The sequence below is a fragment of the Puma concolor genome, chromosome B4, assembly GCF_028749965.1.
Source record: "Puma concolor isolate L17-30 chromosome B4, mPumCon1.1.hap2, whole genome shotgun sequence".
Taxonomy (NCBI): domain Eukaryota; kingdom Metazoa; phylum Chordata; class Mammalia; order Carnivora; family Felidae; genus Puma; species Puma concolor.
The window spans coordinates 657,106-683,795 of NC_141673.1; the positions used below are offsets into that span (position 1 = coordinate 657,106).

Sequence of the window (26,690 nt, forward strand, 5' to 3'; positions counted from 1 at the left end):
TTCCGGGTGTTGCCGGCCTTCGTGCCGGGGTCGGGGAACCCGGGCACTGGCGGCTCGGGACGGCCCTCGTGGTTCCGCCCGAGCGCGGTGTGAGCGGGGTTCCTCGTCCCGGCGGTGAGGACCCCCCGCCCGGAGCCTGAAGTAAGTCCTGCTGAGTCCTGGCGGTGCACTCGGCGCTGGGGACACCCATGAGCATGAAAGGGTGCCAGGGCCCCCCCGCGGGTGCGCGGGGTGTGCAGCGCATGCTGCCCGCCGGGGGGCGCCACGGACGGGCTTCTAGAGCGAGGGTGACGCGCAGCAGGAGTTTCCACTTCCTAGGACTGTCCCGTGTGTCCGCCAGCCTGGATTCGGGACTCTCCACCCCAGCTTTTCAGTGCGACCACCTGGATGCCCAGCGGAGCCTTCGGTCTCATGGCGAGAAGGACGCTGCGGACCCTCCCTCCGCACCTGCTTCCCCCAGTCTTGTGCACGTCAGGTGGGACAGCGGCACCTGCCCTGCTCAGACTGAAGCCTTCCGCCCCCCTGAACTACTGACCCTCTCGCCCCACGTCTTGCTGACTGCAGATCGTGTTGGCTTTTCAAGCTCTCCCTGAAACCTGGCCGCTCCTCGAAACCGCCTCTGTGCCCCACCTCAGTCCCGGCCGGCACCTGCTCTCTTGTGGCCTGTTGTCCACCCAGCAGCCGCTTGCTCCTCCACGCAGAACCTTCCGGCACGTCCATCTCAGAGTCCAAGCTAAGGTTGTCTCCATGCCCACAGGTGCCTCCTATCTGGATGCCTCACCTCATATGATTGCTTTGTCCATCGTCCTCCAGCCTGGTCACCTCAGGACCTTTGCATCCGTGGCACCCTTGCTCCAGCTCTCTGCGAGACTCCCCTCTTTGCCTTCTGCATGTCTTTGCTCAGATGCCTCCTCAGTGAGGCCTGCCCTGACTCCCCCAAGCAGCAACCCCCATTCCTTCCCTCCCCCACCATAAAGCACACTACTTATCTTGTGTGCTTCTGTCCGGCCATTAGAATGTAAACTCCAGGCGGGAGGGACTGTGGACTGCTCTGTTCCTTCTGTAAGCATTCATTGGAGGACAAGGGAAACGTTGAAACATGAGTAGGATCTGAGGAGGCAGGAAAAGGAGGAAAAACGTTTTAGGAACAGTAGTGTATGTGAAGATACCGTGGAAACACAGGATTTGTTCTGAACGTCGGTATTGCCAATGGAAACAAGGAAGCATTTTTCAAGTGACTAGGACTCCAGGGCCTAGAGTTTGCTCCACAATTTCTGATTCAAGGCAGCTTGCATTTCTTAGGGGTAGAACAACCTTGGAAAGGCACAGAAATGGTGAAATTTGCTTGACGTTTTCTTCAAACAAGAAGAAACACCAAGGGTTCAATCTCACCGCACCAATTCCTACTAATTCAGTTATCATTTAAAAGGGAGTCCATAAAGAAGTTTGGGAGGTTTTTCAATCTGTTCAGAATCCCTTCTTAACTTCCCAGGTTATAGTTTGTGAAAACTCTAATCTTTGCTTGGTGGAAAAGCTAAGACAACAGAGCATCCCATTATTCAAAACCAATGCCTTTGCTCAAGCTTTATGTGGATTTGCAGTTTGAGGAGCTGGTTTTTCAGAATGCTTTGATTCGAGCTACTTTATGGCTCCCATGTCAACAAAGAAACTGTTGCTGTAACTGTCAGGGCGCCAGTGTCTCTGGGCGAAGCATACTCCCGTCCTTTTTCTTTAGCAGAAATAAAAGGCACAGCAGGACTGCTAGGGCTGCCCACGGGAACCAATGAGTCAGAATTCCAAGCAGTTCAAGGGCCACGCCAGCCATGTTAAACGTGCAAATGTGCATGTGACCTCGTGAAGAAGGTCTTCCTCTATGATCTCAGAGCATCGATGGAAGAAAGCTGCTTTGAAGGGTGTATGACAAGGTGTTTGGATAGTAAGGTGTTTCAGAAATGGACACCCAGCACTCCACCCTGCCCGGACTGGGTGCTTCGTGTTGTGCTACTCTTAGGTACACTTCTTTCCTGTGAGATGCCTGCCGTGGCACCTGTGTGTGACCCAGCTGCCATCAGTGGAACTGAGGGACCCCTTAATTTTTGGCAGAGTTGAGACGGCACGGAGCAGTGCTCTGAGCCAGCAGTTACACAACCACCGGGGAACTTTCCAGGGTCACTCTCTTCATCTCATTGAAATTCAGGAAGCGGCACTCCTTCCCCTGGCTTAAGTGCAGTTTTGCTGGGCTTTTGTTCCATTTGTGAATAATTCTTGCTGGAAGCCCCGGGCAGGATGACTTGGTAACGGCCCCTCACCCAGAGACCAGCCCTCCCAGCGCCAGAAACCACCGGAGGTAAGCGTGCCCACGTTAAATCGCTAAGTGTGTGTGTGTATTTTGTGGTCTCACCTTGAGCAATTTAATGTTCTTTGAGAACCAGCACGTCATGGAACTCGTAAGTGAAGCTGCTAATGAGTGTGAAGCTTGAAATGTTCTGGAGAGCCCAGGAGTGAGGCACTTAAAACCTAAAATTCCACCCTGAATCCAGACCATTCAGGGTTGTTTTACTGGGAAAGTGATTTTACTTACTTACAGACTTGGGTGCTAACTTTTTCTTCAAACTTGTAGCATCTTGGTAGGGATGGTGTTTCTTTTGCTGGAAACAACGTGCTTTAATTAGAGTTGTTTATTCAGTTGTTGAAAATAAATGATAATTTTGTTACTGGTAAATAAGCGGCAGCAGAGGTGACTCCAGAGCTCCAAGTGCATCTGTTGTGTGGCTTCTGTCCCCTGAGCACCATGGCACGGGATGAGCAGTGCAGGGAGGAGCTCAGTTATGACCGGATGCCCACCCTGGAGCGGGGAAGGCCGGAGGCCGGGAGCTACACCTCAGACGCCAAGCCCAACGACCTTCAGCTGTCGACAAGGCTGCCTCCATGCTTCAGTCACAAGACATGGGTTCTCTCTGTGTTGATGGGGGTGAGTAGCTCTTCACCATCCACCACGAGGTGTCTTCTGCTTTGGGTGCCATTCCCAAGTGGCCTGGGAGAGGGCAGATCCTAGGTTATTTCTGCTTCTGGAGAGTCTCACGTGTGCTGATGTGCTTACTTTGCTTATTTTTTCTGAATTATTTTTCTCGGTTCGCGAATATTTACCACAATAGCCCTGTTGGCCTCTGGCTGTGGCTTCTCTGTGTCCCACCAGGGTTGGGACAGTCCATGCTGACCATCTGCTGTTGGGGTAGCCTCCATGACTCTCCACTCCTGGTGGGGGGTGGTCTGGGGTTGCCCTGCAAAGATGGGAGGAGGGGCTGTGCTCTTAGGGCAGACCTCTGGCAGACTGAACAGTGGGTCAGTGTCCCAGGATGGGAAGTCAGGGCCATGGAGCAGGAGAAAGCCCAGGGGCTGGAGGGACAGGGTCAGTAGAGAGCTGGGGGCAGACCTGGTGCCAGGACATTTGCCTTCAGACATGCTTGGGTGTGCACTTGACCACTAAAGGGGTCATTTCAGCCTGAGAGCAGGCTTGCCTGGGGCTGGGCCATTGGATACACCTCTCTTTAGGCAGGACCCCGGGTCTCCTGTGCGACCCAGGCTGAGAGCCAGGATCCTGGTGGGGACCTCGCCCCTCACCGGGCTTCCCCAGGCCACCCTGCAGCACCCCCAGTGGTCCTGCCCACCCTCTCCCTGAGCTGTGACCCTGTCCTACTGAGACTGGAACCCCCATCTGCCTGGGGTGCAGAGGAAGTTCCTCGTCCCTGTTCCTGGGGCTGACATCACACAGCTGCTCAGCCTCCTCGCAGTCCCAGGGCTCTGGACTCTGTGCGCTGCCCACAGCTGCCTGTAGCCAGGGTACTTAATCTTGCTCCTCCCCTCCTCACTTAGGTGTGTACCATGGTCTCCCTGGCTCCCCAGGCCCCTGTGTCCCAGTGCTCCCGTCACAGTGGGGCATTCATGACTTCCCCCCAGTCCAGACCCTTTGTCTGAGTCGTTTAACACTGACCCCTGCCCCACAGCCTCAGCCTCTGTAGTGAGTTTCTATCTCTCAGACGTGACCTGAGGCCTGGGTGTCTCTTGGGCCTGCAGCCCCTGACTTGAGCATTTTCCAGCTGTCCACTTGGATTAGCTTTGCAGAGAGCATGGGGTGGGGCTGTTTGCCAGCCCCCGAGGCTGGCCCTGAGTGTGGGGGGGTTATCCTAAACCCCCTGAAATTGTACGTATTGGGGTAAGGGTGTGTTCTGGGGAGAAGTGCCGTTTTTTGCTTTAAATTTCAACAGAGACCTCTCCCTCTCTCCCCCAAATAAATGTTGAGGCCCTTAGTCTGGTGCTGGAGGGAAGAGTGGGTCATGGCCATTCTTCAGGGAGGAGTCAGGTCTGGCAGAATCCAGGCATCAAAGTTGGCATTGTACAAACTGTTGAGTTTGACCCAGGAGGCAGTCAGAGGACTAGTTGTTTCGCTGTCTGATTTTCCAATGTGCCTGTGTTATTTGTGCTGCTATTTTGCAGAGCTGTCTGCTTGTGACTTCGGGGTTTTCGCTTTATCTGGGAAATGTGTTTCCTTCCGAAATGGATTACTTACGTTGTGCTGCAGGATCGGTAAGCATCGTTCCTCAGTTGCATCTTTTAGTACCGAAATTTGAGGTTCTGAGTTTCTTTGCTCCAAAATTTACTAGTTGGCTGTCCCTTACTCCTCATTAAGAATGTCCTCATCTGGGGCACCTGGGTGGCTCAGTCGGTTAAGCATCTGACTTCGGCTCAGGTCATGATCTCACACTCCATGAGCTCGAGCCCAGTGTCGGGCTCTGAGCCTGGAGCCTGCTTGGGATTCTGTGTCTCCCTCTCTCTCTGCCCCTCCCCTGCTCATGCTCTGTCTCTCTCTGTCTCAAAAATAAATAAAAACATTTAAAAAATTAAAAAAAAAAGAATGTTCTTATCTGACTTTAGTTTTAAACGAGATTTGTTACTTTTGAAAATGATTGATGTAGCAAGTCTGAATGTCACTCCATAGAGTCCCACGCAAGAAATGGCACTTTGATTTCTAACTTACAGCTGCGTGTCGCTTCGGGCTGTCCTGTGGGCTGGCAGGGAACCTGGCTTCTGCCCTCTTAGGACAAAAGTCCTTGCAGAAATTTGACCCATTTCCTACTGTTCTCTCTGGAATCTTCTAGGTGGTCCCTTGTCACTACTGGAGCAGTCCTCCTTGGGCGGGTGGTCACAGTGATTTCTGACCCCCATGCTCCAGGGCAACACTGACCTGGGATGGGTATCTCAGCCAAGTCCTTGGTGGTGCTCTTTACTTTCAGAAGGGACAGGCTAGGGAAGCAGGTCACATGGTCCCACCAGCCCCCCCTCCGCTCTTGGAGGCATAGCCCCTGGGGCCCCCTCATCCAACTTATGCTCTGTGTCCTGCAATCTCTGGGATCCGTTTCCATGGCTTGTGCTGTGCTCACTGCGGGGTCTGCAGGGGTCGTGTCACCCACAGGGGCAACACCTGGCGTGGCCCACAAGGCCCGAGCTGATGCCCTTCCCTTCACCTCCCCACTGCCCTGACACCTTCACTCTTGCCTCTTTCTTTACTTCTGTGGGGATCAAGCCTCCTAGAGACTCTGAGACCCCTGTTTCCACATTCTTCACATGTAGATGTTTTTCCCTTTGGGGTAATTCTTGAGGTGAGATGAAGTCTGCTCTTGTGCAATTGGTAGAGGTGACAGTTTGACGTCTAAGTGTATTTAGTGAGAATAGGTTTCACTATCTGTCTGTTTCATCTCTTCAGAAAAACATTTTCCAGAATAAGTCATTTTGAAAGTCACAGGACCTTTCACCATTGCCAACACTCCTGTGCCCAGTTGACTGGTGGCACTTGTTTGGCTGGCATGTCTTGGGTCGTTCTGGAAGCTTAAGCCTTGCAGTGCAAGTACAGATGTCTAGGTGATTCGCCCCTGGCTCATGGAGCTCTGATTTCTTTTCAGTGCCTTCCCTCGGCAATTGTGAGCTTTGCTGTTTCAAGGAGAAACATCAATGCGGTGAGTCCGGCTTTCTGTGCGGTCTCTGCAGATGTGGGGGCAGCAGTGTGGCTTTGGGCCGTGGAAGAGCCTCGGATGGCAGAATGCACCAGCAGTCTGTGGACCCAGGAGGCAGGCCCAGGCCACCTGCAGGGCTGAGGGGCACCTGTGTGCGTGTGCATGCTGGGATGTGCCTCCACTGCCTGTAGCCCTTGTGCTCCCCACTGCAGGGCTTCCTGGAATACCCTGCCTCCTGCCCCTGAGGGGCTGCAAGGGACCCTCCCTGGCTAATCCTTATGTGTATGTGTCGTAATCTTGGGGTTTTTAATTACCTAGAATTTGATTCAGTGATACCTTTATTTTAGTTATGCAAAAAATAGTGAACCCCTGGTTTTTTTTCCAGATCCCTAACTTTCAGATCCTGTTTGTGTCCACGTTTGCCATCACCACTACGTGTTTAATCTGGTTTGGATGCAAACTGGTTGTGAACCCCTCAGCAATAGACGTGAGTCACTGGGTAGTGCTGTGGGTCCCAAATGTTTTCCTGTTTTCTCCTGGACATGTCTTTCTGCTGATGCAGATACCAGAGGTTCTGGTCCCACTGAGTCTGGGCCTGAGACAGTGCTGTCATTGGGTTGACACAGTACATGTGTGTCATAGCTCTGGAGTCTAACAAATTCTGAGAATTTCATTTATGCTTTTGAGAATTGTCTGTATTTGATTCTTGCATTGACTACAGCAGATGGATTTATTGATAGTATTTCTAATGTCTCTTTGGCAACGTATTTCATCAAATCTGTGATGCTGTTGATTGGAAGTTAGACGGTTACTTTATGAACCACTAAGAAAAACGGAAAAACCTTACCATTTAGACTATGATGCCAGAAGAGAATCCCAGTTTCCTAAGAAATGAAGACTCATCAGAGATACCTCAAAACAAAACAAAAAAAAAGCCTCTGTTTTGTGGGAAATGTTGAACTCACTATTTTCAAGATCAGGAAAAGGATGGGGGGCCCGAGGAAGTCTCAGCCAGGCCTGTAAGGCAGAAACATGAACACACGTGGACCCGGAAGGGACACTCACACTGACATTGTCTGCAGAAGAGGGGTTCCCACTGACTCCACCTTAGAATTGAGCACATGTAGCAAGGTTGCAAGGTGTGAAAATCAGAGTAAAACAATTGTGCTAGCAACAGAAGACTTTGGAAATGTAATTTAAATACAGACATTATTTTATAGAGACAAGCCTGTGAAGTTCCTGGGAATAAATGAAGCAAAAGTTTTGTGAGGCTGTTTTGTAGAAAATCATGAAGCCTTACTGAGAACCGGTACTTCTTCATTAAACCTTCATTACGCCAGGACTTCGTTAAAGTCCCGGCTGAGGGCCGGTGAGGGCGCCTCTCAGTGGGTCCAGAGCAATAGCACCTGTCAGCAGGACCCGACACGTTTAGTGACCAAGGGCCAGGGAAGGCAGCCCCTTGACAGCAGGCCGGGAACTCAGCCCACAGCCAGGGGTTACTAAACAGCGGTCCAGGAAGGCAGGGGAGCCCTCCTGGACCAGGCTAGCCTGAAGCCACCCCGCGTGCGCCAACCATAGTCCTGGACTTGCGCGTAGTGGTACTGCGCCCTCGTGTTGGAGCCTAGCCAGGGGAGACGCAGGGGCACACGCTGGAAGGAGGACCTGTCCCAGGGTGTGTGGGGAGCTCCCGCTGCAGATCTAGGGCACCGGGCTGCCTCGGGCACTCGCCAAGGAGGAAAGCCCAGTGCCACCAGGCAGCTGGAGTGACTCTCAGCCTCACTATAATCAAGAGGAGGTAAATGAAAACCGTAAAGAGTTGCCATTTCAAGCATCAGATGGGCAGAAGCCCCAGGTGCTTGCCTCCCGTCTGGGGCAGCTTTTACACCCTTCGGAAACAGTCCGGCATCTGCAGGTACGTTCCAAAGAAGCACACGTGCTGTGACTCCGTGTACACACCCCTGACAGTGCAGGCCTTGGAGATAACACTTGCATGCTCGACCAGAAAGTGTGGCTGCTAGCAGCACTGGGCATCGTGGCAAAAACCCCAAACCAGAACACATACTCGAATGTCCACGTTGCCTAGGGCAGTGCCCCCGAAGACCGCAAACAGGTAAATAAATGCTGAAAGGTGGGTGAAGCCGCATGCCACCCGGCCTTCTCCTCAAGTGTGGCCGTGGCCACAGCGCCACCTCTCCTGAAGCTAGAACTCCAGTCCCCACCGTGCCCAGGCCACTGTGCCAGAATCCATGGGTAACCAGGCCCTCACATAGTTCCTGTCACGTGAAGGTCAAGCTACACAGCACTGAAAGTGCTGTCTGTGGCACTAAGGACGCGTGGCTCCAACGTCCGAACCACCAGTGTCTGGGGGCGCGTGCGCACATACACGTGGGGAAATAGAAAACCACACACGGGATGGGACCCTTGGGACTGTGGCTCCCACACCCCTTCTCCCTGCTCGTGCCGGCCCCTGGATCCTCAGCCTCCACCCAGCTTCCCCACACGATGTATGCAGGGGAGCCCTCCTCCCCCACACGATGTACACGGGGGAGCTTATCTGTTCCTGCCGTTCTGCCTGCACTTGGGGGTCCATCCAGCTCACGATGAGGCTGCTCACCGTTAACACTGTGCCACATCCACTGTGGGTTCCCCCATCTACCCAGCATTCTTTAGGGGTAGATCCAGAGGGTCACCTGTGATGCCCCACTGCCGGGAGCAGGTGCAGACACGTGTCTGCAGGGGTCTCATGAACCAAGAGGTGCCGTCTCCCTGGACTCACTTGTTCAAGTACAGGGCCCTGTTCTCACCCTCACTGCATGCGCAGGCTTCTCAGGGCCCAGACCTTCCCTACGTTTGGGGTCACCGATTTTCTACTGTGTCCAGTCAGATGACTACAGCGGGAGCTGCTTGTTACTTCCCTTCATGTTTTCTCATCACTGATGCTTCTGAGCACCCCTTCCTCTGCTTTTATCTCCTAGCTTCCTTTTCTGTTAGTTGCCTGCCCTTAACGTCGGCTCATCTGTAGATGGAGGTTGTCTTTCTCTCCTTGAGTCACAGAACTTGCTTCCCCCCCACACACACAATGTGTCAAATTCCCACGCAGAAGTGATTTTGCCACTGTTTCTCACCAGTTTGTCTGTTACTGGGCAACACCATGCTTTTTATGAGGATGCCCTGGGCAGGCCTTAATGTCCTGTGGGAGAGCCACACCCCCACCCCACCCCACCCCCACTTCACAGCTGGCCTCTCTGACTTTAAATAGATTTTAGAATAGGTTTATTGAGTTCCTCAACAGCTGCACCTGGGGTTATGCTATGATGATTTTAAGTTGATATAGTAATTTAGTGAAACTTGACATCTTCGTTATGTTAAATCATTCTACCCAGGAGCATAGATGGTCTGTACTCACTCAAATCATCTTCTGTGTCCTGTATTAGGGTCTTAATGTTCTGTTTATTCTTGGTTAAGGAATCCCTAGATCATTTACAGATTTTGTTGCCAGTATGAATGGTGCTTATTTTTTAAGTTATGTTTTCAGATGAATTATCAGAATGCAGAGAGAGGGTATTGATTTAATTTTTTATTTTGCAATATTTTAAGACTCAATAATTTGCACAAATACAGAGAGTTCCTGTGTGCCCTTCACCCAGCTTCCCCAGATGACAGCATCTTACATAATCAGAATATGTCAAAACCAGGAGATTGACGTTGCTGCTATATATTCACTTAAGTACAAACCTATTCAGACTGTACCAGTTTTTAAATCAAAAGGGAATTTTGTCAGTAGATTTTGTGTTTGGAAACCTTGCTGAACTCTCATTCTTCATAGTTTTGTATTGGTTATTCGGTGCAGGTGATTACATCCTCCGCAAACAATGACCGTGCGAACATCCACTTCAGTCCTACCATATTTCCCTTTCTCTGTAGCTGTGGCAGGGTTCCCACTGCAGTGGGAACCAGTGGGGCGTCTCTGTCTTATTCCTGACTTTAAATGAGTTACATCGAAAGAGTCTCTGTTAAATTCTTGATATGTAACTTTTGCCAAGTTGAAAATATTCTCTTCAAGTCCTGGTTTGTCATGAGTTTTTCATTTTAAAAATATAATTATGTGTTGAATTTTAATAGTTTGTTTTTGCATATGTTAAGATGACCTTTCCTCACTTTATTAGATTGACAGATTTTTCTGGTGTTGAGCCTTTCTTTCCTGGAATAAACCTTACTCAAACACAACAGTATTATTTTAGATAGTCTTGACAGGGTGACTAGCTGGTATTGTGTTCAGGTTTTCTGCATCTCCTGGGTGAAATGGGCCTAGATTTCCTTCATCTGGTTTTAGAGTCAAGGTTACACTGGCCTCGTAAAGTAAGCGAGGCAGCACTGATTTCTTGTGTTTCAGAATGATTTGATAGAATGAACTGCTTCTTGAAAGTTGGGTAGAACTTGCCTGTGAAGTCCTCTCCACCCAGAGCTGCTGCTGAGGGAGGGCTTCATTATTAGTATCGATGTGTTCTGTGTCGTCTTGTGTCAGATTTTCTATTTTATTAAAAGTTCCTCCAATATCATCCAGTTTTTCAAAATTACTGGCACGTAGTAGGTAGTGATATAGCTCCCTATTTTATTTTATTTTTTTAACGTTTATTTATTTTTGAGACAGAGAGAGACAGAGCATGAACGGGGAAGGGTCAGAGAGAGGGAGTCACAGAATCCGAAACAGGCTCCAGGCTCTGAGCCGTCAGCACAGAGCCCAACGCGGGGCTCGAACTCACGGACCGCAAGACTGTGACCTGAGCCGAAGTCGGACGCTCAACCGACTGAGCCACCCAGGCACCCCAATAGCTCCCTATTTTAAATGTGCTCCGTTTTTAGTTCTTTCCTTCTCTCCCCCCACCCCTCCCCCCCCGAATTTAATTTGTGTCTTTATTGTATCTCATTCTTTTCCAAGAACTAGCTCTTGGGGAACCTCCTTTGGTTTGTTTCTGGTTGCCGTTTTCTCTTTCCTGGTGTCTGTCATGTCCTTGCTCCCTGTGTTTTTGGGGCTGCTCCTTGGTCGGTCGGTCGGTGAGTCGGTCAGTGTGCTACACCCGTCATGAGCTGAAAGCCCAGCCCGGCGGGGGTGCCTCTGGCCCTGTCTCTCAGCTCCAGCTTAGGTGCATTCCAGTTTGACGTGACATGGATTTTCATCGTTGTTTGGTCCTACGTGTTTGCAGATTTCCCTTTTGGTCCCTCCAAACCTACTTCCCACCCACTGTCTCCCTGTCTGTCCAGGAGGTGGCATATGTGGGCTGGTTCCGCTAGCACTTTGCCTTCTGGCCTCCGTTGGGGTCAGCCCATGAGAGACTCATTCAGATGGGACATTTGAGAGTGCTTAGGCTGTCCCTTCCCCTGGCTCTGAGCCTTTTGGGGGTGTAGTTGGATGGAGGCTGGGTTCTCTCTCTCGGCCACTCCTTCACTGCCCTTGTCCTCAGTAGTCACCACTACCCTTCCAGGTTTCCCTTCACCCTGGCCCAGACTTGAGAGCTATCCTCTCATTAAATCTCCTCTAGCCCCTCCTCTTGGGTGTCCCTCTCTTTCTCACCAGGACCCTGATAAAACAGACATACGGGACTATCTTTCACAGTCTTCCATCGGTGGTTGTTTTTCTGATTATGTTACAGTCAGAATGCCCAACCTGTAGTGTAGGTTCTTTGGAATTTACCAAGGCTTGTTTTGTGGCCTAATAGACGGTCAGATTTTGTTAGTGTTCCACCAAATACTATAAAAGAATGATGATTCTCTGTTTTCAATTTTGCAGGTAGAGTTCTATAGATCAAATAATGAATTTCATTTGATTTTAAACATAGGTTTTATTATCACTGTGGTCTGGGGAGGCCAACAGATCAGGGGACAACTGCCATCGGAAAGACAGCTCATCACTCACAGGTCCCAAGGGGAGGGGGCACGATGTGCCCAGGCTGGGGGCCACAGGGGGAAGCACCAGGCGGTCGGGAGGCAGAGCGGGAACAAGAGAGGGAGACTTTCCTGTGGCTGAGGCAGGTGCAGGCTTAGAACTGGCTGGTGTGAATCACGTCCCTGGGCCCCAGGGATCCCCTAGTGGTCGGGCACCTGCCCGGGGTGGTGGGGGCAGGTGAGGGAGGCCCTGAGTGTGGGAGCCCCACAGAGGGGGTGCTGGGCCAGGGCTCCATATTGGCTGGTTTGCAAATCCTATAGTTAAATTGACTTTTTTTAGTTTTTTATTCATTGGTTATGAATACAGAGATGGATTCCTTTAATTGCCAACACAATTAAGACATGGAACGGTTTTATCACCTCTGAGGCCCTGTTCGGTTTTTGGCAGTTATGCATAGGGCTATGTAAAGGTGTGCGGGTTTTCAAAACGTCCTTAAACACCCAGGGGGCAAACCACTAAGGAAGGTTTAGATCGGTGAGTAGCCTCCAGCGCAGTGGCCACAGCAAGCCCTTGAGCTAAGAATGATTTAAACAAAACAAAAGAGACACACTTGAATCAGAGGGGATGTATGGCCCCTGTGCCTGGCATCTGGCCTTTGACAGAAAAAGACGCCCAGAGTTTTAAACAGGTGTCTAAGCCTCTGTCTATGTTTACAGAAGGAAAAGGGAAGAGAACTAGTCTTACAGACCTATGTGTTCTTTTTTGGCAGATAAATTTTAATCTGGTTCTTCTCCTTCTGTTGGAGCTTTTCACGGCAGCCACGGTGATCGTCTCAGCACGGTCGAGCGAGGCGTATTGTAAGCAGAAGGTGGGTGCAGCCCTGCGCCGCACGGGGCATGCAGCAGGCCCCCCAGAACACTCACCCATGCACACGAGGGTAGGCTGCCCCAGGGCACCGCACGCGGCCCCAGCCCGCCAGGGTCTCACGAGGCCGATGGCCTCAGGAAGGCAAGGTAGAAGATGCGACACAACTTGCCCATGGTGCGATTCTGATCAAGTACCGGTGCCCCATCATTTCCCGTCGAGAGACCAGGTCTGCTAAAAGTGTCACCTTGTAAACTGGGGTCACAGCAGCTAATTCTGTTTTCACATGCAAGGAATAGCTCAAGTCTAAAGAGCCACCAGTGGCTCCCACATGCTAGTAGTTTAGAACCCGGCCGAAGTGACAGCCTGGACGTGGCCAGCCAGTGCCAACAGCCTGGGCAGTGGGCTGCGAGGGTGCACCTCTCCCTCCCCACCCCCCCCACCCCCCTGCCACAGCACATGTAAAGTCACCAGGCCAAACATTTTGTCTGTCTCTCTTTAGGGTTCCATGTCAGATAGCACCAACATTTTGTATGAAGTGGCATTTCCTGCTCGGGTCCTGAAATCCTATTCAGTAAGATAAACTTTAAATTTTTCCTTCTTATTTTATTTTATTTTATTTTATTTGGGAAAGGTCCATGGTGACACACTGTCCTGAGTGACATCTGCCATCCACAAGGAATTCTTAAGTTCACCCTGTCACTCAGAATTGTCCTGGTTTGAAGGATAGATCATGTGGCTGCCCTCCCTTGTAAACTGTATTGCAAGTCTTTTATGTGTTTCTAGCTTGTTTCTTTGGTTCACTTGTCCTAATACTGTGGAAGATGTGTTAAGCCCCCTGCTCTGAGCATAGTGCTCGTGATTTCTGTGTGTGGTTCCGTAGCTGTTTGCCATGGGTTTTGGGGGCTTTGTCATGTACAAGTTCACAGTTGTTTCCTATTCTCACGATTACTTAGCAAATCTGCCCTTGCTGATGGCTTTTGCCATAAAGTCTGTGTTGACTGGTCAAGTGCACAGCTCTCTTTTGGTTAGCACGGGCGGGCTGTGTCTTCCTGCCCTGACTATCAGCTTGTCTCGTCCTTGTGTTCAGGATGCTGCTGTCACAGCGTGGGACTGTGTCTCATCCTTCCCTCATCTGTCACCCTCTTGGTGGCCTCACCGAGTCTGCGTCCTGCACTGCCACATCTGTACTTTGTTTTGCCACCTTTCTGTTGCCTAGTTTCCATGCCTTCTCTTGCTTTTCCTGCCTTCCTTTGAATTGGTGGGAGCTTCGTCCTTTCTTCTCCCACTTTTTTCCTTTTCCAGTAATTTTGAGTTGGGAGCTGTGCATTTTTTGGTGTTCTTTTAGAGATCATCCTCAACATTTCAACATAGGGCCTATGGCTACTTTGCCCTGAGCTCTTTAGAACATCCTCTTCACGTCCCCCTGCCCACCTGCAGCATGAGAGACACTCCCTCGGTGGCCCTGCCTATGTGCTCTGTCCCTCCAGGTCATCGAGGTGATTGCTGGCGTCTCTGCCGTCCTGGGTGGGGTCATCGCTCTGAACGTGGATGATGCTGTCTCGGGACCACACCTCTCCGTGACGTTCTTTTGGATCTTAGTGGCCGTGAGTACACCCTTGTGGCCCTCATATGTGTGCGGGTCACCCGGCCACTGGCCAAGCCCTGGCTACTGTCCCCAAGACAGTCACTGCCAGTCTTGGAGCTCAGCTTTGGTGGATTTCAGGCAAGGGAGCAGCTGGAAGAGAAGAGGGTGGAAGGTGGCTGCTGGCAGGCCAAGCAGGACGCTTCTTGGCTGCCGCGCCAGGGTCCTTGCTGGCCCCACAATTGGAGGAATTTGAGAATCAAAGATAAAATGGGTCAGAAGGTTAACTTTTTTTTTTTTTAATGTTTATTTATTCTTGAGAGAGAGAGAATGAGAATGAGCTGGGGAGGGGCAGAGCGAGAGAGGGACACAGAATCTGAAGCAGGCTCCAGGCTCTGAGCCGTCAGCACAGAGCCCGATGCGGGCTTGAACTCACAGACCATGAGATCATGACCTGAGCTGAAGTTAGATGCTCAACCAACTGAGCCACCCAGGCACCCCTGTTAATTGTTTTAATGCGAATCGATATTGTTTCATGTTTTTATGTTACTTTTTCTTGAAGAACGAAGAATGATTATTTTACGTTATTTTACATCAGGTCTAGAATGCGTAACATATTGTTTCCCAATGTGTGTTTTGTAAAATGTAATATGTTTATGCTGTTATTTTATATTAAATACTACTGTGGTAAACTCCCAGCACAACGCTTCGTGCGTGCATGATAAGTGCCTGATATATGTGGTCACTGTGTTACATATGGCTCGTTCATCATTTTATGAGCGACTAAGTTTGTTTGCACAAGTTAATGTCATTTAGTGTTTAACAGAAACGCAGCCCGTGGAGCATCTGACCCAGTGCCTCCCATTTGGGTAGGGGCCTTGGCTGGTGTGGGCTCCTCCCATCTGCGTGGAACAGTTCAAAGCAACCCCTGCATGCCTGAAATCCTACAGTCAAGTGACACATCCCAAATACCTGCACCCTGTGCTTCCGGACATCGTCATCCCATGACTATTTTGCAGTGTCACTGTGTCACATGGTGATGCCTGCGGGAAGGGCCTGGTTTGTCCCACCCTGCTGTCCGGGGTCATCCTGGATGAACGACCGAGACACAGCATATGCAGCTCGTCCACATGCTCTTCTTCCTGATGCTGCCTCGAGAGGGTGGTCTTTGTCCTGACCACATGTGCATTCAGCTGCGGGAAGGCCAAGACTGGCGTGGCTGGGCCGCAGCAGCCTGTGTCGGGTGCTGGGGCTGGACTCCTTGCTGCGTCCTGGGGCTCAGCAACACTGGGGGTGCCTGTGTCCAACCTTGCTGAGCCCTGGGTACTCCCCGAGGACTGGAGCCTGGGGAGAGAGAGCAGGCAGGGAGGCCGTGGGATGGGGTCACGCACCTGGTCACCCGCTGCCAGTGCGCAGGTGGGACTCACAGAGTGCTTGCCTCTGTGCCTGCCCCAGTGAGTGAGGCTGTGAAAAAGGCGCGTCTGCATGTTTAACTTCTGAGGTGACATGGAAGCACTTGGAATTATGTCCTTGAGTTACTGAGGACAGAGACCCAATATTGCCCTAAAGCTTATAGTGCAGAGCCACTTGCCTGAACATCCACCACAGAGGCTGTGGCCATCTCCCCCACACCCAGCCTCCCTGGCCCTTTGTCTGCAGATGCTCCTCCCTCTCTGCCCCGGGGTGGGAGGGTCAGACAGCTCTACCTGCCCCAGTCCTGGTTGGAGGAGACCGTGGAGAGGCCAAGGACGTAGACCAGGCGGGGGTCCAGGGCTTGGGGCCTGGCCGAGAGCTTGTCCCTGCAGCCTCCCTAGGCCTGGTACGTATCTGTATACGAGCGGGTGTGTATCAACTGCCCTCCTCCCCATGGGCCAGTTTCCTGCCAGTCCAGGGGGTGGTAAGCAAACTTGGGCCCCCACCCCGCCACGTTTGTTGGGGCCACTCCAGTCACTTCCTGAGTGGCTGTTCCACATCCGCAGCCCCTCCTCTGCTTACAGCCATAGAGCCTTGATGGAAATGCCAATCTGGGGGGAGGTTCCTGCATGGACACCTTCACCTCTCGCATTCCTTAGAGTGAGCAGACTCCCTGGGCCAGGCCCACCCACCCCTGCAGCCATACCCACACCCCTGTCCATAATGAGCTTATCTGTCACGCCCACACCAGGGCCTCCAAAGTGCTGCTCTCCCCGCCATCCTTGGCCTGCTCCCCTCTCAGCCCTCTAGCTGCTGCCGGGGATCTCGTGGCCTCAAGCCTGCCTCTGTCCCACTCACCCTCAGGCCAGATTCCTGAACAAGTATAGATGTCCCCCCCGGTGTCCAGGGTGCTGAGATCCTCCCACGAAGGGGAGGAGTCTGCTGCCACCCAGCGTATGGTCATTTCCTTTGCTGTGCGTGTGGCCAGGTAACTAGACCTTGGATGCACCTGGGCCCATGGGCTCAGTGGGTTTAATAGGCTCAGCACTTGGCACCTTGGGAAGGACGTGCCCTGCTATGCTTCCCTCTCTGCTGGAATGGCGTGAAACTAAGTCAAGCTTCTTAAAATAAGTGGAAAAAGACGTTTATTGAGTATAAAGAGGAAAGGGCCCTCTTAGTGGAGGAGAGCCACTGAAGAGCCCATCTAACCGCTAGGCAATAGTGTGGTGGGTGGCCTGGCGGGGAGCCATGTCTCCTGGGGCTCCCTGAGTCTGATGATGAGGAAGCACCAGACTGGCCCCAGCTAATGCCCGTCTGCAGCTAGCTGGTGTGCTCTTCAGGACCTCTGCATCTGACAATGACCTAGGTCTCCCTGGTCAAGGGGACTCATAAGCACATTGTGATCACTGATTGCATCCTAAACCAGGAACAAAGAACACGTATGACAGGACATCACTGGGGTAGTTGGGAGAATCTGAACACAGTTAACACACATAATCTGTATGACATTTCCTCAGTGTGATGCTGAATTGAGATGGTTCAGGAGAATGGCCTCAGTTTCAGCAGGCACACGCACGCATACTCAGGGCAGGTGTCCCCGATCTCAGCCGAGGTGGCAAAATGTCACAGGCAGCAATTCCGGGACGTCCAGGCCACTCCTGGTGTGGCTCTTGCAGCTTCTTTGCAGACGTGCATTGCAGCCATGGAACAGAGCACATGAGGCCTCGGAGAGGCCACCCCGCTTCCCTCTGGCCCTTTCCAGCCCTGCCAGCCCCCTAGCCAGGAAGGCAGCCTTTGGCTCTACTGGCCACAAGGATGTGCCCATCAAAACAGGAGCACGTGATTGGAATTAACTTCCTTGACTGTCCCCTCTGAAATCTTTGTGTTTTGTTTTCTCTTAGTGTTTTCCAAGCGCCATTGCCAGTCACGTCACAGCTGAGTGTCCAAGCAAGTGTCTGGTAAGTGAGGCCCTGTCCCCTGGTACCAGGGACCTGCTGTGCACTGCTAGGGCCTGGCTCACCCCTTCCCGGGCTGCCATGTGACAGGGCTCTCCCCCACGATGATAGGGCTGCGGGGCTGAGCCTGAGAGGGTGCCGAGCCAGGGGCGGCCTGGCGAGGGCTGTGTGGCACTCTGAGGGCTGGAAGTGAGCACATCTGGTGTGAAAGTCAGGAGAGTCCTGTGACTCAGCATAGGAGGGACGACACCTGGTCCTTCCGGCCCATCCTGAGTCTTGTCAGGTCTGTTGTTTGACAGTGACACCTGAGTTCGTGCTTTATCAGCACCTGCACGCGGCTGTGCGGCCTCCGATGTGGGTGGGGTTTTAAAAGAACAGGGTTTAGGGCAGCGGGAAGGCCGGCCGTTCGTTTGTGTTGCTCTTTGAACAGAGTGGTTAGTTGTGCGCGAGGCAGGGGATCTGGTGGGACACAGCCACGCATGGAGCTCATGGTTACCGAGTGCAGAGAGCCTGGTGAGGGCCTGGTGCTGAGCCCAGGGCCACGTCCACCCTCCCTTCACGTTGTGGCAGACGTCCACCCCTGCCTGTGCAGACAGCGGCTCCCAGGCCCCTTGGGCCGGCCAGACCCGCGTTCTCACCTGCTTCCCGTCAGGTGGAGGTGCTGATTGCCATCTGCAGCCTCACGTCCCCGCTGCTGTTCACTGCCTCTGGGTACCTGTCGTTCAGCATCATGAGAATCCTGGAGATCTTCAAAGACTACCCGCCAGCCATCAAGGTATGCGTCGTTCTGTCAGAACCCTGTGGGAACCTGGTGTTGCTGCCAGAGGCTGTGTGGGAGGAGGGTCTCGAGGGACAGGTGGCCCGCGTGAGCGTCTGACCTGCGTGCAGCTGCTTCTGCATGTGGCACGAGGCCACGTCTAATTTGCTTCTCTGCGCGGACAGCCAGGTGTCTGCACTCCCTTCTCTGATGCCCATGCAGTCTTGTTCCGTGCAGGCTGCCTCTTCTAACTTCGGGCGATTCTGCCTGGTCTCAGGCGGCCCTGCGTCCCACCTAGACACCCCTCCTTCATGATGCTGTTGGATTTTCTCAGCCCTTCTTCCTTCCGTTCTCACTTTGGAAGCTATCCTTCATCCAGTTGTATGAGAGACCTTGTTGGAATTTCCGTTGGAATCACAAATTTATAGATAAACGTGAGGAGAGTTGGGTCTCTGCACACACAGCGTACCTCTAACTAGAACTTGTCTGGGGTCTCTTGGCACTTCACTGTCTCCACAGGCTCAGACACACGTCACTAGGCTGGTTTCTTAGATGCCTTACGTTGTCACCAGCACGCGTGGTATTTGCTCCCAGGTGTTTTTCGTGGGCCATTTCCAATGTACAGAAAAGTTGAGAGAACACCGCAGTAAACACCAGGATTCTAAGTGCTTTATGTGTTGTGTGTACATGTGTGTTCATACTGACGGGTGGGACCATTTCTCGGGAGCATCTGAAAGTGAGTGGCAGGTGTGGGACAGCAGGACCCTTTACTTTAAATACTTTAACTTTTCTAGAAGGACTGCCTCTTACACACGCACAATCCCACCACGGCATGTGAGAGGCCCAAAATCATGCAGCGTCACGTTCAGTGTTCACAGACCGTCCCAAGAATGTGCCTCATAGGCTGAAGCTCGCAGAGCAGGACCCGCTGAGGGGCGACAACTTGCCGTTGAGTCTCCCTCGAGTCCGGACAGTCCCCACCTTTTCCCCTGTGGCCCTGATAGTTTGGAGTCCTGGCCAGTGGTCTGGGAGAAGGTCCCACGTGTGGATCTGTTTCCTGTGACACCAGTGGGAGTGAGGCCAAGAGCACGTGCTGTCACCTCCAGCCTGGTTGGGCGGCAGCTGCCAGAGTGTTCTTGGTGGTGGCGGTGGGTGGGGCTCTCACAGGAGGGAGACAGCCATGGTGTCAGCCGGACACCTGCGGGTGCCTTGTCCCGACACCTTGTGCGGGGCCAGCCCTGGCGGCTGGCCCCGGCCTGAGCGCTTGTGTCACACCTAGGGGTGAAGAGAGGTGATAGACGCCCAGCTCTCCTGTCCCTCTTCCCTTCCGAGCACCGCCAAGGACTCACGGGTTTTTGTTATCTGCACAGTGCTGCTGTCATTATTCTCTGATGCTCATGTTGGCCCAGCTGTGGCTGGAGGGAGCACCTTGCAGCCCGGTGCTCCCTGCAGTAACCCGTCAGCCTCTCCTTGCAGACGTGGGGGGTGACCCAGGCTCACTTCATCCTGCCTCGCCCCAGACCCACGCAGGCCCCTCAGAGGGAGGCGTACATAGACATCAAGATCTGAGGGCTGCGTGTGCTCATTCATACGGGGGCATCATTGCTTCTCAGCCTCTGTCAAGATCCTGAATTGATATTGTATTTCCAGTTCAGAATTACACGCTGGATTTTTTGTTGTTGTTGTGAACTTCTGTTGTTTTGTATTAGTATTCTTTTTACTCCAAAATCTTGTTTCCTGATAATATTGAGGGTAGCTATTATTTTATCTTGTATGTAAAAATTGTCACAATTGCACCACCAATGTTACCACCAGCAGCACACCTGCCGAGTGAGTTTACAGCTCGCTTTCACCCCACTCAGGAGAGAAACAGCCCCCTTTCTGCGTGTTTGTAGTATTGATTTGATACGTGGTCGACTTCCATATTTTCTGTTTGCATTCTTCACATCGAGGACAGCAGCTTTTCTGTGTCCTTTAATTATACATGCACATTGTGACGCCACACAGTTTTCCCAGCCTGTCCCTAAAGGGTGGAGACAGATTGCTCCCAGTTTCTGCTGTTGTTACGAATAACTCAGTGCCCACGCCTGGTTTGGAGTCTGTGTGGTGCGACATTAGAACAGTGAGCTCGGAGAGGGGTTGCTGGGCCAGAGGGCAGACACATCTCTGGTCTGGGGAAATGGTGACGAGTCCCCCTCACGGGAGGCCCTATTTTCCGTCCCACCGCTGGTACGAGCACCAGCCCCGCACAGAGCGTTGTCACCCAGTGTTGTCACGTGGGTGAGCCAGCGTGCCTGGTGGGGCTGCAGTGTGCGTGTCTCTGGACACGAGACTCTGGGCCTTTGTGCCTGGTGGTTTTGGCATTTCTTTTCCAGTAAGCTCTGTCCCGTCTTTTGCTCACTGTCTAGTGGACTTTGAGCTTCACCAGTATTTGGGTGTCTCCTCTGTAACAGAAGATTTGGATAGTGGCTCCCACGGGCCAGCTGGTTTTCGTTCCACTCGTGATTTTTGTCGTGAGGAAGTTTTTTGTTTGTTTGTTCTTTGTGGTCAAATTTGTCAACACATTTATTTGTTGCTTTGGGATTTTAAGCCGCAACTAGAAAGGCTACTCCTTGATTTTGGCTCAGGTCACGATCTCACGGTTTGCGGGATTGAGCCTCAGTGCAGAGCCCACTTAGGATTCTCTGTCTCCCTCTCTCTGCCCCTCCCCTGCTCTCTATCACTCTCTGTCTCAAAATAAATAAACATTTAAAAAGAAAAAGACGACTACTTGTGTGTCCAGTGGGAGTTTATCCTGGAGCATAAGGAACTCGCCTTTCCTCTTCGGGGCTTCAAACACCCATCGTTTTCCTCGGTCATCTGAGATGCTGCCCGTATCACACGTTAAGCTTCTGTCTGTGTCTGCACCTGTCGTTCTCCTACATCTGCTGTCTGGTGCCGCCCTGTCCCGATTACGGAAGCTTTCGAACAGGCTTCGCCAGCTGGCGGGCTGGATGCCCAGTTCCTGATCACTCTGCTCTTCAGGGTTACCTCACTTTTGTTGCGTGTTTTTTATGTAAGTTTTAGAATCAACTTTCCTGGCTCCAGAAAACAGTGGTTTTTGTTGTTTTTTTTTTTCAAATGGGGCTTGTGGCTAAACTTGTACATTAGCTTGAGGAGAGGTGTTTCTGTTCCCGTTCCCTCCCTCCCTCCCTCTCTCTCAACAGTGACACAGTATGGAGCTGGGGGTTTTGTGTTATCATTTGGTTGCTTTGTGTCTCTGCCGAAGGATGCCTGCGACTGGGAGGGCTGGGTGCTCACTGGACCCTTTGCTCGCCAAGGCTCCCCCACGCCCCCATCACCCCCTCTGACCCCGGGCACTCCTCAGCCCCCTTCCCTCCAACAGCTGCCAGCCTGAGCTCCAGGAGAATCTGCTGATGGTGTCTGTGCACCAGTGCCCAGGGGCCCCGTCTCCGGCTCAGAGCCCTCGTAACCGGTCCCTTCACCCCATACGGACACCCTCTGTGTCACCGGCTCTATCGGTGGTGGTTACAGGATGTGGGAGACTTGACAGTGAGCCCCCAGGCTACCCACAGGGCTCCGCTGCTTGGGGGCCATTCTTACGGCATCTGTTAAACCCGGGGTGACGACTTACAGAATTGATTTCTTTGACTCCCACTCACGAGACAGAATGATTACTGCTCAGGTTCCTGAAATCAGCAGAAGTGTACGTACCTGAAAACCTGAAATCGATTCACGCCAACTCACTCAAGTGCTCTGGGAAGGTCCTGGGGAGAAGGGGGGTGTGCGGGAGGAGGGGAGCTGCCTGCACGGCTGCCTGGGCTGGAGGGCGTGGCGTCCCCGGTGCAGGTGGCAGGCCCGGGTGGCTGAGAGCCGGGGGCCGGGGCGGGCCGTGAGCTCACCGCCTCGTCTCCCACCAGCAATCCTACGACGTGCTGCGGTTGCTTCTGATGCTGCAGCTGCTGCTGCAAGCCGGCCTCAACACTGGCACCGTCATCCAGTGCGTGAGCTTCAAGCTGGGCGCGTCCTGGGATGCTGCGCAGACCGGCCAGCAGGAGCGCCCAGCAGGGGAGGTGAGTGGCCTTCAACACGGTGATCTCCCCGTCCTTGTGGGGTGGCCCTAAATACAGATCCAGTCCTGAAAACGGTATAGACTGAATGCCTTCAGTTTTACTCCTGCAAACATGGATAGGAAGCTGGCCAGGATCCCCAGAAGCCACAGAAGTTCCTTCTCTGGCCCCTCTCAGGGGCGCGGCTCTGATGGGAAGGGGTGCCCACTGAGCTCCCTATAGATGTGGCCTCAGTGACCTCTGTCCGGCAGGCTCTGGAGGGTCATGCAAGCCCCTCTGCCAGTCTCCGGGCCACTGGGTCTTGCCCACCCCCCACAGTTGGAGGGCTGAGGGGGCCAGGGTCTCCTCCCCAGGAGCTGCTGGCCCAGAGGTGTTTACGCTGTGTACTGGGAAGGCTGCTACAGGGTCCACGAGGGACGCCGTGGGTGGACCAGACCCTCCTCCCACCTGGTACTACCAACCACGGGGCCTTTGTGCGAGTGTGCCTGCGTTCCCGCCGTCAGCTCTTCCTCAGCAACCCTGGCCTTCATCCTCTCCTGCGCTTCCCTTCCTTGGAACCTGCAGATGGGGGCATTTCCTTGTTTTTACCAGTTTGGCTGGGTCTCCTGTGGGGATGGCTTGGCCCCCAGGCCCTTTGAGAGATCCACCTGGTTCTTTGTGGGGGCACCAAGTCTGGTGAATGCATGCTCCCACCGGGTTCCAGAACAGAAGGTTCTAGAGGCTCTGGGGCCTGCAGCTGCCCTCCCTGTTTCTGGAGATGTTTGGTCACCTTTGCCTCAAGTGCCCTCCTTCCCTGGGTGTCCCACCCCCGATGGTGCCTGCATACACACAGGGCTGGACCCGGGGCCTTCTGTGTGGGGGCACCCGTCCCTTAGATTGATGGCACCATCTGTGGGTATGTTTTGGGCACCCACTGTATGTAGTTGCTTGCTCTGCCCGATGCTGGGACGCAGGCCATGTCCCGTCAGCTGTCAGGCAGGTGCTCACCCCATGGCAGCCTGCCCCCCCCGCCTCCCCCCCACAGCCCACCCCTGCCCAGGCTGTGTTTCTGCGGGGACTGGGACAGAGGGGCTGGTCTGTGGGAGGGTGGAGGAACGGGGGCCTCTGTGTCCCCTCGGGGCTCCAGGGCTGTTTCCTGTCCTTTTTTCACAGGCTGAGAAAAGCTCTCGAGTTAACAGAGCTTTCCCACCTGCCTCCTGCACTCGGGTGGCCCCCGGAAGAAATAACACTTTGCCTGTTTGGCCACAGGTATCCAGAAGCCCCCTGAAGGAGTTCGACAAGGAGAAAGCGTGGAGGGCCGTCGTGGTGCAGATGGCCCAGTGACCGTGGGGCGGGGAGACCGAGGCAGGAGCAGGGCCCCTGCCTGGCTAGTTGTCTTGAAGCTACCACTTTCTAACTTGCCCTTCACCTTCGTCCAGGCCAGGCTGCAAGGTGGAGTCTTCATTTCTTTTAGTAGCTTAGTTGTTAAATAGGCAAGTGTTGACCATTTTGTGCTTAGGAGTCTTTCAGTTCCTCACCCCCAAGGCGCCACCGCACGCACCGTGGTGTGGGGCTCTCAGGTGAGGAAGGGGCTTGTGCTGGAGCCAGACCCTCCCGGCACCGACGCCTAGGCAGGCCTTGCACGTGCGGCCAGCCGCCCGTCTGCTCCTTCTTCACCTCGCTGGTTTCCCGGGCCCATTCTTGTCGAGCACTTACCTTAAGCAGTCGACAGCCGGGCTGTGGATGGCCCCACGTGGGTCTTACCGACTCGGGCGTTTCTCTCTGGAGACGTGTCTGCCAAGCACCGTCTCTGACCACGGAGCAGAGCTGTGTGGGGAGCCCCTTCTCCGCAGGACCGTGGTCACAGGCAGCCCCCACACCCATGGCTGTGCCTGTGTGGCGCTCACGTGCCCGAACTTCTGCCCTCTGTCTTAGACCGAGCCGTTCCAGAAGGACCCTGCCCACTCACTGGTGCCGGTGATGTCCGTGTCATGTGTGGTATGCAGAGCCCAGGTCAGCAGGGGCTGTCTGCACTTGTGCTGGGTGGTACCCAGCTCCTGAGCCCTTTTGTCAACACCCACACTAAGAGTGACCCTGGCCACTGTGACAGCTCAGTGTTCTTTGGGGTGGGGCCAAAGGTAGAAACTTGGGCCACGTTTCTGGGTCTCATTGGCTTTGGTGATGCAGGTGGGGCTGGGCCCCCTACCTCCTCTCATGGGTTCTGCTGGCACTCCCATTACCATTCTCAAGACGTGAGACAGATGCCCCCCAGAACCCTCATGGGGGTCATCACTGGGCATTCTCCAGCTCCCTCCATTTCCTGACCTCACTTACCTGAGGTCCAGCCCAGGCCACGGGTCTCTTCCATCTGTCACTGCCCCTCCTGCCAGACAGCGAAGACGGTTTGGGTGTGAGAATAACATTTGCTTCAGTTAAAATCACCGCCAAGAATTGTGTGCTGTCTCCTTGTCCCCTGAGTATACCTGGAATTTTCTGGAAGAACGATTAGCTTTTCTCAGTTGACATGGGCACTGGTAAGTCTCCAGTGGGCGGGGAGCACCTTCTGAAAATGGAAACGTTCATGGTTTCAGGAACTGTCTTGGGGCCAGTATCTGCATTCACAAGGCTGCACGTGCAAGTGGTTGTGTCTGCTTCACGTGAGGAGCTCAGCGGTTGTGCGGGAAGGTGCTGACGTTTGCTCTTTCCTGTAGCTTGTTCGTGAGGATTGGCGGGGGCTGACTGGGTATAGACCTGGGGGGGGGGTGGGATTCAGGGATCCTCCCCGGTTTCTCATTGCTCAGCACGAGTGACTGGCTGCCAGGGTGTCTTCACAGCATTCACGGCAGGTTGGGTCGGGAAGAAGGCAGAAGAGACATGGGAAAGGGGGAGAGTGCCAGCCGAGGAGGCATTGTCCTCAGCCAGCCAGCCCCTGTCTGCTGTCCTTGGCCATGTCCCCAAATAAGCAAAAGCAGGGGAGACGGCTCTTTCCTGCACACGTGCAGGCCCCCCGGCCACAGTCGAGGTCACCTCCCCTTCCTACAGCTCCCAGGCGAGGAGGCCAGTGGGGGGATCTGCTCAGGAGCCTGGGACGGGAGCCACGGAGACAGCACAGGCCACTCTGATATTTCCTTGGATGTCCCAGAAGTCTGAGTCTTAGAGCTGGAATTAGGCACCTAGGGCTTGGTACTGGCTTGCACTTTATTTCAGATAGAGCTTGAGAAATCCAGACAAATGGGGTTTTAAAAATGTACGATTCTTTTTCTGTCAATTTACATTTGTTTGATATAGTTTAATGACTCCTGAATAAATGCTAACATGTAAACGTGGCCTATGTTATTTTGAGTCCCTTAGGGATCTCTTTGTCCAGGGCTTGAACTGAGAGGAAAGTATAGGAGGGCTGGTGGAGGTGAGGGCCACTTTTTAATTTGTCCGTGATTTATGTAATCCCTGAGGCCAGGTGGAGGTGGGGACCCCTGAGAGCCTAGTGGCTGGAGTGGTGAAGACAGGGAAGGGGCGCAAAGACCCCTCCCCACCCAGGGGAACTGCCTGCCGGCACTGAGTTGGCCAGAGCTAATGCAAAATGGGAGCAGAACCTCACTTTTGGGTTATCCTGGGAAGTTAAGTGCAAAATAAAGAAGCTTTAAAACCAAAAAAAGATGATGTTTCAGAAATTTCCTGCCAGCAAAGACCATTGATTGGGTGGGTGGGTCTTTCCTACTCCCCCCTCCCTCCATAGAGGCGGGAGGAAGGAGGACACGGAAGGCTGTGGAGGGATTGGGTGGCGTGGGATACTGGGCGCACTTGGAACACGTGGGGGGTGACGGCACAGGCCTCCACGAGTGAACCTGGGGACACCAAGGCCACCTCAGGTTCTTCTGCGGGATGGAGAAGCCGTCCTGACCACCCCGATTCCCCACAGCCCAGGAAGGGACAGCCAGTGTGCAGCCCCCCAGCCCTGCGTGTCCACCCTGGGGACTATGATCTCCACCTCTGCTCCCCAAGCGCGGGCCTCTAGGGCCAACGGGAGTGAGGGTCCGAGGGAGACCTGGGGTGGGGTCCAGGGCCGGTTGTGACTCTTTCGAGTCTTTATGACTTGGGGGGCCTCTGATTGCCAGGGCGGATCTGTGTGACCCGGACAACCCGCGCCGGGCGGGGCCGCGTGACCCCGAGCGGGG

The 26,690-nt window shown here is 53.4% G+C and overlaps 1 protein-coding gene and 1 long non-coding RNA gene across 4 annotated transcripts; one reads left to right on the forward strand and one right to left on the reverse strand.

Moving 5' to 3' along the window:
* The first annotated feature begins 1,508 nt into the window (after positions 1-1,508).
* On the forward strand, positions 1,509-25,837 carry MLC1 (modulator of VRAC current 1). 3 transcript variants are annotated; one of them, XM_025926346.2, is made up of 12 exons: positions 1,509-2,347; positions 2,788-2,971; positions 4,495-4,584; positions 5,958-6,011; positions 6,394-6,495; positions 12,662-12,760; positions 13,259-13,330; positions 14,247-14,363; positions 17,656-17,712; positions 18,362-18,484; positions 22,387-22,539; positions 23,689-25,837. In XM_025926346.2, the coding sequence occupies exons 2-12, from the start codon at positions 2,792-2,794 to the stop codon at positions 23,857-23,859; spliced, it is 1,218 nt and encodes a 405-aa protein (XP_025782131.1). In that variant the 5' UTR covers positions 1,509-2,347; positions 2,788-2,791; the 3' UTR covers positions 23,860-25,837. The 3 variants fall into 3 exon arrangements, with proteins under 3 accessions (XP_025782131.1, XP_086568067.1, XP_086568069.1); XM_086711941.1 differs by having other exon boundaries at positions 1,512-2,347; positions 2,727-2,971; XM_086711943.1 differs by having other exon boundaries at positions 1,540-2,347; positions 2,727-2,971; positions 23,785-25,837.
* On the reverse strand, positions 16,883-22,291 carry LOC147578805 (uncharacterized). Its single transcript, XR_015253201.1, has 2 exons — positions 22,101-22,291; positions 16,883-21,543 (listed from the first exon to the last, which is right to left on the reverse strand). It is a non-coding gene; the product is annotated as an uncharacterized LOC147578805 (long non-coding RNA).
* Positions 25,838-26,690: the final 853 nt, after the last annotated feature.